The sequence below is a fragment of the Egretta garzetta genome, unplaced genomic scaffold (assembly GCF_000687185.1).
Source record: "Egretta garzetta isolate BGI_Z169 unplaced genomic scaffold, ASM68718v1 scaffold4, whole genome shotgun sequence".
In the NCBI taxonomy this organism is placed as follows: Eukaryota; Metazoa; Chordata; class Aves; order Pelecaniformes; family Ardeidae; genus Egretta; species Egretta garzetta.
The window spans coordinates 2,136,118-2,148,031 of NW_009259329.1; the positions used below are offsets into that span (position 1 = coordinate 2,136,118).

Consider the following 11,914-nt stretch of genomic DNA (forward strand, 5'->3'; position numbering starts at 1 on the left):
GAGTCTCAGGGATACATAATTTTTAAAAGCTGTGTGCATTGCGGGGGGGGAGAGATTTCTTGTTTCAAAAAAAAAGATATATCTTGAATTTCTTTGTTGGACTGCAAATATGAGGCTTGAATTTGAGTTTTCAGTGGCACTCTGAGCCCTCCCATTTTAACTCTTCCTTTTCAGATGAATGCGTTCACATTGACTGTAACAAATAACATTGCAACCTGTGTTATTTAATAGGCCATCAAGAAAACGAAGAGACCTTGGCTCTGTAGCAAATGCCACTGTGGTGATACCCACCCTCGCATCCTCTCCAAACAATTCTGCAGCAGCATCTGAGAATGCAGAGGAGCAGAAACCTTTTGAAAAAGTTAAGTCTAAGGAGTCTTTGGTTATCTCAGGCCTGCGGCATTTCACCGGTTACCGCATTGAGCTCCACGCTTGCAACCACGATGCTCAGGAATCCCGATGCAGCGTTGCAGCTTATGTCAGTGCCAGGACCATGCCAGAAGGTAATTATCTTCCTGAGCTTTGCTTTGGGTTGGTGGCTGTTCTCAAAACGCTGCTTTTCCTATGGGAGCCGGCTGCAATGCAGAAACATCGTGCAGGACTGGTGCTCTCTTTATGTCCTGATAAGAAAGGATGATAGATGAAGGATTGTCAGTTTTGAATTTTGCGAAAGACATGAAATAAAACTATAATTAATCATGACCTTGGTTCTAGCTAAGGCTGATGACATCGTTGGTCCTGTTACCCACGAACTGGTTGAAAAAAACACCGTGCATTTGAAGTGGCAAGAACCAAAGGAGCCAAATGGTCTTATTGTGCTGTATGAAGTGAACTATGGACGTCTCGGGGAGACGGAGGTGAGAATTCCTGCTTGTCCCTTAACACAGCACATTTGGAGAAGTAGCTGCGCCTGGGAGTCTGGGACAGTTTAGTCTTTAATAACCCTCGTGCATATGGTGTTGTGTCCTGTCTGGTTCCCTTGTGCGTGAACCAACGTGATATAAAACTTTACTAGTGAATTCATATCCTCTGGAAGGCTGCCTGTGGCGACACCGAGAAATAAAATTCTGCTTCTATGGTGCCCGTTTGCCAAGTAAGGATCTCTCACTTGCCAGCTTTCTGCACGGAGGGTTTTTTTTAGGAATTTTATTTCGCAGAAGGACAGAAAACATACCTCTAAACTTAAGTTGCTTGGAGAAATTAAGCAACCATTGAACAGGCGGAGAGCTTGTGGGCAGCGCTGCTGCCCGTGCAGAGTGCCAGTGCCGTGTGGGTAGGAGGGCTTGCCAGCCCCGGTCGGGTTTCAGAGCTGAGGTCTAGTACAGCAAATGGCATATGCTGTCTGTAATCCGAACTGCTAAACTGTAAAATGCAAATCCAGGACAAACCGCTATATTGGAAAAGACCTGAGCGTGTGAAAGCCCTATTTGTGTACATTTGCCAGACAAGGAGGTGAGGTAGAAATCCTAGCACGCTGTTACAGAGCTCTGGGCTGTTGCAGAGGTAGTGTAATGCAGCCTTCCTCTTCCCTCCTCCCGCAGGAAGCACACTACTGCGTTTCCCGTAAGCATTTTGCCAGTGAGCAGGGCTGTAAACTCCGTGGACTGCAGCCTGGAAACTACAGTGTCCGTATACGAGCTACATCACTGGCTGGAAATGGCTCATGGACAGAACCCACCTATTTTTATGTGGCCGATTACTGTGAGTTCATTTTTCTTTTCCAGCATGTAATTCCTGATAGAAACCCAGGTTATTTTTGGAAGTTGGGGGGTTTAGCAAGCAGTGCACAGGGAACTGTAGGGGGTTGTAAAATATTTACCAATACATCTACGTTCCAGAAACTGAAATGACTTAGAAATGTGTGGCTTTTCTTCATGTAGCTGTTGAACAGCAATTGAGTTCTCACTCTGACCAGCCCCACGTTCTGCATCTGATGTAGCCTCTAGTTTCCTATTTGTTCTAATTTATTCAAGGAGGGGGAATTTTATTGAGGAAAAGACTTGGATTTTGCACCTGTGTAATACCTCCAACTCTCTCTTTCTCTCTTAGTGAATGCTCAGCCTAACATTGCTGTTATAATTGTTCCAATTATTTTTGCCATAATAATTGCTGGAATTATCGGAGCTGCTTACGTGCTGGTGAAAAAGAGGTGAGTGCAATTTTATGTTGTTTCCACCAGAACAAGCAAAACTTACATCCAAAGATTTTGTTCTATTTGTTGTAAGTAAATCTGTGGTTGTTTTCTAATTTATATAATGATTGCAACATTAATTTAGTTTAGGAAATATTTTGTGCCTTTGGAAATTGGGACAGTTTGTATTTGCTGCATGCTTTGGGAATTAAGCAAACTACCTTCAAGTTGTACTGAGTCAAAGGCTGCAAAAGTGCTGAAGAATTTGTGCCTCTCTTCCAGACAAACCGAAGGACCAACCGGACCACTCTACGCATCCTCTAACCCCGAATATCTCAGCGCCAGTGATGGTGAGAGCAGTGAGGGCTTTCTTTGGGGCCTTATTTCTCATATGGTCATTCAGGCAGTGCAGCAGTGTGGGACCGGCATGGTCTTTATGGAGTTTTTCTAGTCTTTTTTAAATAATTTATACCCATGGTATCCTGTGGCAGCGCTACACAAGGCTGCTACAGTAATGGCTTTCAAAAGATACTTGCTCAATGCAAAAACATTTCCTTCTGCTCAACAGTCTATGTCCCCGACGAATGGGAGGTTCCACGAGACAAGATCACTCTCCTCCGAGAGTTGGGACAGGGCTCCTTCGGCATGGTGTACGAAGGGATCGCCAAGGATATAGTGAAGGGGGAGCCGGAGACTCGCGTAGCTGTGAAAACCGTTAACGAATCAGCCAGCCTCCGCGAGCGCATCGAGTTCTTAAATGAAGCTTCTGTGATGAAAGGGTTCAGCTGCCATCATGTGGTAAGCACCGCTGGGTGCCTCGGATGATTCCCAAGTCCCATCGCATAACTCATGGTTCTTCGGTGCTTTCAGAGCTTGGCGTTCAGCTTACAAAAGCAGCCCTTCAGCGGAGGCGGTTGATCAAAAAGAGCTGGGATCTTTCCGTGTCGTATTTTATAAAATGCATCTTTCAGAACTTCCTAATCACAACAGGGTTTTGTGGTGCTGCCCTGAGCTCTTGTTCGGGGGGTGCTGGCTTTGCTATATCCCCCTCTTTTCATAGCTGGGATCTGCCTGCTGTGTTTGGACACAACCTTGAGGGAATTTCTCCCTTATTTTCCAGGTTCGCCTCCTCGGGGTGGTCTCAAAAGGGCAGCCTACTCTGGTGGTCATGGAATTAATGGCACATGGAGATTTGAAAAGTTACCTTCGCTCTTTGAGACCTGATGCTGAGGTAAAGGCAGGAGAGAGGGAGTCTGTTGTGCCAGAGACTAACTTGACTGGGTTTTTAATACTTCTTTATTTATTGTAGAATAACCCTGGTCGTCCGCCGCCAACTCTGAGAGAGATGATCCAGATGGCTGCAGAGATCGCTGATGGCATGGCCTATCTGAACGCCAAAAAATTTGTTCACAGAGATCTTGCGGCTCGTAACTGTATGGTTGCAGAAGACTTCACTGTGAAAATTGGAGGTAAGTAGCATGTGATCAGAAGATAATTCCATGGGTCGTATTTGTTGTAAAGGCAAATATATGAAGCCCAAGACCAATGTGGCAAACACAGGTGATTTTCACTGGCACCCTTTCGAAATGCAGCAAACTTTCCTCTTTTCTTCCCTGTGAAAGAATTGTGTGGACATCAGTAAGAAAATAATCTCCCTTAGAGCCAGAGCAGCTTTCCTCGCCTTCTCTATTCTCAAACCTCTATCCAAAAAGCTTGTTGCCTTTCCAGCCTAGACTGCCTGGGGTTATCTCACTGTTCTTTGCTTTCATGAAAATTATGACAAAGAAGGTGTTGGGTACAACAACCCAAGTGTTGATAATCCTATCATTAGGTCAGGAGCCTTTTAGAAGTCATTTATCTTCCACAAGAACCACTTTTTTAACCCAAACCCTTTTAGAAATAAGTAAATACAACATTTAAAAATAAACCCAAACTGCAGAGCGTGATGGTTTTTCAGACCTCTTTGGACTCAAAGCCAAGGCAGTGGGATTTCAGGGGAAAGACAGCTCTTTTGCTTAAAGGGGATGAATAAAAACAATGTTTAATATCGATGCTATCATTAAAAGTTTTAACTCTGGAGTCTCTATCACGGCTCTGTAGAAAAAATGCAAGGAAAGGGAAAATGCTTTGAAGGTTAATCACAAGGCGACAAATGACTGCAAGTTAGGCCATAGGAGGCTTACGAAAATAGCTTGGCGTCAAAAGAAGGAAACGTTCATCTGCAGATGTCGCACAGTGAAAGTAGCAGGGAAGGAGAGCCATTTAACCCATCCCAATTGCTTTTCTCAGACTTTGGCATGACCAGAGATATCTATGAGACGGATTATTACCGTAAAGGAGGCAAAGGACTGCTGCCGGTGCGGTGGATGGCACCCGAATCATTAAAGGACGGGGTTTTCACTGCTTATTCCGATGTGTGGTAAGTGGTACTCTGCAGTCGCAGACGGATTCCAGCTCAAGAGCTCACTCTTTAGATGAGGTGCTTAGGGACATGGTTTAGTGGAGGGATGGCAGGGTTAGGTTAAAGGTTGGACTCGATGATCTTAAAGGTCTTTTCCAACCAAAGCGATTCTATGATTCTATGATTCTTTTAGCACGCGTGGTTTAAGTTATGAATTGCCGACTTCCTCAGAGTACAGACCAAACCCATTGTTTTGAAACCCCCTTCTTTAAAATATAGTTGTGTTCTTTTAATGTACATGTTCCCCCAGATAAGCCTGTCACTTGTGGATCTCCAAGATGTTTTATTCTCACCAGGACTCCTCTCTTTCTTAGGTCATTTGGTGTTGTACTCTGGGAAATAAGCAGTTTGGCAGAGCAGCCGTACCAGGGACTCTCCAACGAACAGGTGCTAAAGTTTGTAATGGATGGAGGATACCTGGATCAGCCGGACAACTGCCCAGAGAGGCTGTAAGTAGTAAAGCAGGGGACAATCGACCAGGCTGCACTCTTTCACTAAAGTGTGGCCAACAAAGGGGGCATGAGGCACCTCTTAACCCTTTCCCTGTTGGGGAGGAGCAAAACAGAGTTCAGTGAGCCACCTCTCACAGAAATTCAACCAATGCATCCTTAGTGATCCAGGAATTAAAGACCTGAGCCAGCCTGTTTCACTAGAAGGGAAATCAAACCAACCAACCTGGACCTTAACGTTGCAAGTACAGATTCAGGAGCAGAAAGTACAAAGCACAGGAAAAGCTTAAAATACAAAGAAGCACTGTATCAGTTGCCCAAACAAAATGTTTTTCCTCCGCTCCAGACAAGTGGATGGCAGTTGGCTTAGGTCACGTGGCAAAGCCTGGCCACTGTCTGCATCCACGTGGCTGCGGAGGCTGGAGAGCAGCTTGTTAATCCCAGGTCTGCTGAGGTTTTCTGTAATTCATCTCTCTGTGCTATGTAAATAATCTTGAGAATTTACAAGAACTTTTTACCGCTCATTTTCAGAAATCCAATTTAGGAGGGAGAGGCAGGAGAAGGCTGTGCTGAGCCAAGGGCTGTTTATCGTGTCCGAGGCCTTTTCATTTCTGTTTCAGACTCATTGCCCAGCTTAAAGTGCAAGGCTAGGCTGCAAGGTTAGGGAGAAAAGAGGGCACTGTGTGCACAGTGAAAAACACCTCGCGGAGATTGCAGGCTGACGCCAGACGTTCTCCTGCGCCGGGGTTAAGGGTTGTTCTCTGCAGCTGCTCGTGACATTTTCTGTCTGGAGGTTGCTGCGGCCCCCGCTCTGCCAGCACGGCTGCATACCCAGATGCTCCCTAAGCTGCTTCTCTCAGAGTCATTAAAAAAATCCCATTACTAAGTGTTTAACCTGAGCTAGGGTGTTTTGACAGAGGGGTGTGAGGAGCCACTGCTGAAGCAGCGTACAGCGGGGAGGGGCAACCTGGTAACCTCTTACCCCAGCCCATTTCTGGCCAAAACAGCACTTCCAGAGTCAAAAATAAACATGTTTTGTGAGTATCCTTATGAAAAAAGCCTGCTGTCCTGGCCATTCGTCTCTCGTGGCCAGTTACAAACTCCAGTTTGAAACTTTATTTGTACTTGTAAGTTCTTTCTCTGTGGTGTCTGATAACATACGACCCCTTGCCGCAGCCTTTCTTTTGGGTGGGGTGTTTACAGGACCTCTGTCCTCTGCACAGCCTCCTGTTTTCCTTGAAGCTTTAGGAGCTTTGTTATCTTTCAGGCTGAGTTAAAATTAAAATGGGATGAATTAAAAAATTGTGACCTGGCTATAAGTGCGTGTGCGCATACTGAACTGCAGCCCTGTTTCCTTCGGAAGCTGAGTTAAGAACAATTGAAGGAATTGGAAGGAATTTTTGATCTAGACAGAAATAGAGAAAAAGGAGTGTCAGGATCTACAGGCAAATATGGAGAGTGGCAAGAGAACAAATTCGGTTGGCGTGTCGGAGGGGTAGCGTGTCTGGTGGGTGGTCTGACATGGATGCCAGTCTCGGTCTGTGCCAGCCCTGCCTATGTGAAATTGTTTTCTTCCTTCCCCTGACTCGTGTTTGTCCTGATCTAGGCACAGCCTGATGCAGATGTGCTGGCAGTACAACCCTAAAATGCGCCCCACCTTCATCGAGATCATCGAGATGCTGAAGGAGGACTTGCACCCCAGCTTCCATGAGGTCTCGTTCTTCTACAGTGAGGAGAACAAACCTCTGGAGACAGAGGAGTACGAGATGGACTTTGAGAACATGGAGAGCATTCCCCTCGATCCCTCCTCGTACTCGCAGAGGGACAAAGTCCTGGGGCGGGACAATGGACCCTCCATGGCCCTCAAGGGGAACTATGAAGAGCACATACCTTACACTCACATGAACGGTGGCAAGAAAAACGGGCGGATTCTCTCCATGCCCAGGTCAAGTCCTTCCTAACGCTTCCTGTTTGGCCCAAGGGTTGTGTCTGCTTTTTTTCCCCTCCACAAATCTCAGGACTCTTGTTATTGCTGCCACAGTGTATGACACACATCTACAGACTCTTCAGATTTTTAATCATCTTATGATTAATACCTTTTTTTTTTTTTGCCAAGTTGACTGGTTGTCAGTGGACTTATCTGTGAACATAAATGGAAGAGGTTTCCATGGCTGCTGTCCCTTCTGTAACCATGGTTTCAAAACAGGAAGCGACCGTGTGAGTTAAACTGAAGGAGGAGCATCCACGTTTGCCAACAAAAGACGTGAAATTTTCTGGTATCTGAGCTACAGCGTAACGGTGCGGAACAAAACTTCTGCAGGACAAAAGCATTTCCAGTAGAATTCCAGGCTTTCAGGCATACTCTTCACTACGGCTGAAGGATTCAACACATCAGTCGGACGCGCCAGATCCTCAGATTGACCAATAGCTGCTGCTTTCATACTTTTTAAATGGGTTAAATCCCAGGGGTGCGTGCGTGTGTGTGTGTGCGCGTGTGTGCAGTATATATATGTGGGGTGTATATGTATAGCAAAATATACACTTCTTTTTTTTGTACATAAGTTTTGTATGTTCTCACAGAAGCTTTCCTCTTCTTGGAAGTGTGTACTTATCTTTTTTTTCCCATTTCCCTGGAGTGACTGAATCCTAAACAGATTATTTTTATACTAAGGACTCTTGGGAGTAGGTTTTCTCTCATTAACAAATGAGGAAAATGTGCTGGGAGCCAAAGGAGCAGAAATCTGAGATTTGTGGGTACTTTCAAGACCAAACGAAGTAGGAGTCCCCTGACCTGAGACGCAGAGTTTTTTGTCCTTACAGTGTTGAGTATATATATTGTTTGTTGTAACATATTTAAAAATGTCTTTAGTTTAAATTTTAACTTCATATAAATTATTGACTGTTTATGATCCTTTTGGGGAGGGGAGAATTTGGGGGATTGTTTGGTCTTAAAGTGGTCCAAAGATTTCAGAATGAACTAATTTTAGCCAATTACCCTTTCAGGAGCTGTGAGGCGCGTGTTAAGTTTATACTTGATGTGGCTTTATAATAGTTTCATGATTTATACAGTGCGGTCAGCTGGCTCCAGTCGAAGCCTTGAGATAAAGTAGCTGGGACTTCACTTGGTTGTTGGGGGCTGAAGGACACCAGAACATCCCGGTCCCGAGTCCTGCTACTCCTTTGTCCCCGCATCCCTTGCTTTGCCTTCTGTGCACACTTGTGCTGCAGAAGCAGCCGGAAAGAGAGGACGAGTAAGAACTCTAACCGAAAAAAAAAAGAGACACTAAAGCCAAGCTAAAGGGAGGAGAGCGCAAGGCTCTTGGCTCTGCACGTGAAGCAGAAGCTGAATGTGACTGTGGTGAGCTACCTGCTGCCTGTCTGCTGCTGCTCGGGCGCCTGGCCTCGTGCTGCCTGCAGGCCTTCGATGTTTTCCTGAGATACCGCGCTGTGTCCTGCACACTTCCCGGGACGCGTGCGTTAGCCACTGCTTTCAGCTCTTCGGGATGTCAACTTTTCGTCTTCTGGACTGTGCTTTGTTTTGCTGCTGTTTGCATAAAAGACAGAGCTGATCAGCATAAGATGTTTAGAAAATTAATTGTGCAACTAAACGTGTCGCGTAGTGATGAAGGGAGTGTGCTGGCAGGGAGAAGTGCTAAAGCAAGAAATGAAGATTCTCGATGTTGCAGGCCCTTGTCATACAGGAGGTGCTTGTAGAAGGGGAGAGAGATGCTCGGTCCTCCACTTCTCCTCCTGGAGAAGTCCCAAGAGCCAGGTTCTGCCCTCTGCCAGGAGCAAACGAGGTTCTGACTCAGTGAGAGTGGGGACGCCAAGCTGGGGGTGTGAGTTCTTATTCCAGCCCGGGCAGCGCTGCTGATTTCTCCATGTAGTGAAAGGAAAGGGGCTGGCATTCGCAGGGGAGCGCCTCTCCGAGCCGGCTCCGCTCGGCCACGCTGTAGCTGAAGCGGTTGGTGCAACAGCGGGGGAGGACGGCGGACTCTGAGCACCACCACGAGCTGTCGGCCCTTTGCGCTGGTCGAATTGGGTCAGTTCGGACGGAGGTGGAGGGTGCAGGTTGCTCACAAAGTTAGGTGGGAAATAGACGGTCCAGCCGTGGGTGAGAACCTTCGATTTCAAAAGGCCTCGTTTACAGTTCTTCTGCTTTACAAAGTAGTAACTGTTCAGCAGCTCTATGCTACACTGCAGGAAAGAAGACATATTCTCACACTTTTCTAAGGAAGAGAAGTTTTTCTTATTAGAATTTTTTTATTTATTTTAATATATAAAACACTGTAAAAAAAAAAAACCAACAAACAATTTGTTTTCTTAAACACACAGACCGTGTAAATTTGTATCCATAAAATCTTGGCAAGTGGATGTAGTGGGATTATTTTTGTCCTGTTCTGGTGCAGTCTACCTCAGTGTTTCTTAAGGATATTTTTACTACTACGCACCTCTAAACCTGTTTAAATATTCTGGTCTGGACCTATTGTGGACCAGGGAAAATCAATATCAGCAGATTCCAATACTAGGGACCATTCACTGAAGGGAATGGGTAGGAGAATGGCTCGTCACTGTTTGTCGCTAATCTGAGCAGTAGTGACCAAAGGAACTGATTGACAAATTTGGATCGGATACTCTGGGAGCATCCTCTTTGTTCTGCTGTGATTAAAAGAAAAAAAAAACAGAATAAAAGAGCCATTTAAATGTTTGGACTTTAGTGAACTAATGGCCTAAGAGGAGCAGACCACTTCCTTCTAGAGCAGCATTTGCCAGCGTGGAGCAGGGGCTGTGACATGGATTGGGATGTCTCGGTCACTGCCCTTCTCACTGGGCACAGGTAATCCTGAGTCCTGCCGGTGGGATGCGACTCCTGAAATAAACCTCTCCCGTTGTGCTGACATTTTAAATTGCAGCGATCATAGCTGGGGGAATAGCAGATCTTTCTTTTATATAAAACAAACCTTGGAACCTTGTATTGGGTCTGGCTTTTCGACTTGGTTGATATTGGTTGGCCCTCTGAGTACACACGAGTTGCAACGCTCAGATTACTGAACAAGGGAATATGTGTTTTGCTTTGTGGACAGGCAGTCCATTCACATGGCTCATGGCGTCATCTTCACTCTGCACCACACGGAGCGGTTGTTTATACCCAGTACTGTGCGTAAAGATTATTCCCGTCATCCTTTCGACATTGTACCAAGGGTGAGGAATGGTACTAGCGGTGAGGCTGTCATTTTTCCCCTTTTTAAAAAACAAATAACACTAGCGATTGCCACTCGTGGCTGTTAAAGATTACCCTCATCTATAGAATTAGGAAGAATAAATGCGCATCATTTGTAAAGCCCAGCTCTCGCTTCTAGAAAATCCTTTACTCCCAGCCCGCAGCCGACACATTGGTCTCTGTTGTTGGAAGATCCTCGCCCTGGGGATGCCGAAGTCCCTCGCTTGGATCTGGCCGATACCTGTTCAGAGACCCCGGGGGTCGCGTACAAGTTGAGATTGCACGCGCTCAGCAAAACCTGCTCCGTGCGGGGCGTTGCAAAGGACTCGTGCCTTCGTCGGGGGAGCTGCCGCTGTTTGCTCTGATGAGATCCCCGTCGGGGTGAGAATATCACAGCTGCCGCGGAAGCACAAGCACTCGCTGCTGCTGAGTGATGAGGAGGAGCCAAGTGATAGCGCAGAAGAGCAGGTAGAGTGGCTGGGCCCCTGACCAGCAGGTGGGAAGCTCTTCCTTTCCTTGAGGTAGTGTTCATCGGAGGGTTGGGTCCTGCCCTTCCGTGGGCAGAAAACATCCCGCTGGCAGTGCAGGGCGGCAGGACAGACCCTTCGACCTGTTCCGGAGCAGCTGTAGCCTCCTGTGCACAGTCCAGGGACAGGGAGGGTACCAACAAGTAGCCAGAGCTTCGCTATCTCTCCAGCTGATGAAGCAGGAGGTATAAGAAACAGCTTTCTGTGCTCTGCTGTGTTTTCACTGAGCAGATGTTTGAAGCGTGAGACCGGGGAGGTTTCTCCGAAACCTTTGCACATGAAATTCAGTTGCCATTTCCTGAACGCCTCTTGCCAATCTGGTACTTCTCTTGCAGTACAGCGCAGCATCGCAACGCTTGGCTGCTGGGTTAGAAACGCGTCTTTCTTGGCTGCTTGTAAATACTCTATTGTGTTGTAAAATAGAAGAGCTAATAACATAAACTCTGTGCCAGCACTGGGTTGGGAAAAGGGATAGGAACTAGACCGCGCTGCAACGAGGGTATCTTCTGTTGATCGTAAAGCAGCTGTGTTGGTATGGAAGAGGCTGCTTTTAGGTTGCTCAAGGGTACTCTTAATTTATGGATAGTATCTCTCTTTCCTCCTAAATTTGTATTATAGCGATGGGACACTTGGCTTAATTTTAGTATGTCGCATATAACGTTGGTATCTCTTTGGAAAAATGGCGAAGTCGCTTGCTGTGTTACTGACCTAACTATGATGAAGGCAAGTAGGAAGAGACAGGAGCGAGAAGGGTGCTGTCGGTTATTCCTGAGCCTCTGGTTTAGGGGAGGGAGAGAGGCAATCGAGTTCCCTCTTAACATCACTGTGATACGAAGATGGACCCTGAGGTACTCCGGGCCCTTCCCTGCGAGCAGTGATTCCTGATACCAAGACTGGAACCTTGTTTTACAAGTCAGAAAGTAAAATATCTTTGTGCCATAAAAACCTTACTCTCAAGGCTGTGCTAGGTGCTCCCGTGATCCCTGTGAGATCGGTTCAGAGCCTGGAGTGAGCAAGAAACTGCAGATAAACTCTCTGATCCTCTCGCTGTGTCCCAGCCTCCCCCAAAGCTGCCCATCGCTGTGGGGAGACGCAGGCACGGCCACGGCAGGAACCCCTTTCCCT

General features: G+C 46.5%; 1 protein-coding gene across 1 annotated transcript in view; it reads left to right on the forward strand.

Annotated features, from left to right (window-relative positions):
* Window positions 1–9,723, forward strand: part of INSR (insulin receptor) — a 47,481-nt gene extending 37,758 nt beyond the window's left edge. The window contains exons 10-20 of the mRNA XM_009636708.2: window positions 232–503; window positions 715–857; window positions 1,542–1,701; window positions 2,050–2,149; window positions 2,414–2,481; window positions 2,700–2,929; window positions 3,252–3,362; window positions 3,441–3,600; window positions 4,421–4,550; window positions 4,907–5,041; window positions 6,648–9,723. Coding sequence (XP_009635003.1) covers window positions 232–503; window positions 715–857; window positions 1,542–1,701; window positions 2,050–2,149; window positions 2,414–2,481; window positions 2,700–2,929; window positions 3,252–3,362; window positions 3,441–3,600; window positions 4,421–4,550; window positions 4,907–5,041; window positions 6,648–7,002 — 1,864 coding nt within the window. The 3' untranslated portion in view covers window positions 7,003–9,723. The remainder of the gene's footprint in view (window positions 1–231; window positions 504–714; window positions 858–1,541; window positions 1,702–2,049; window positions 2,150–2,413; window positions 2,482–2,699; window positions 2,930–3,251; window positions 3,363–3,440; window positions 3,601–4,420; window positions 4,551–4,906; window positions 5,042–6,647) is intronic.
* Window positions 9,724–11,914: the final 2,191 nt, after the last annotated feature.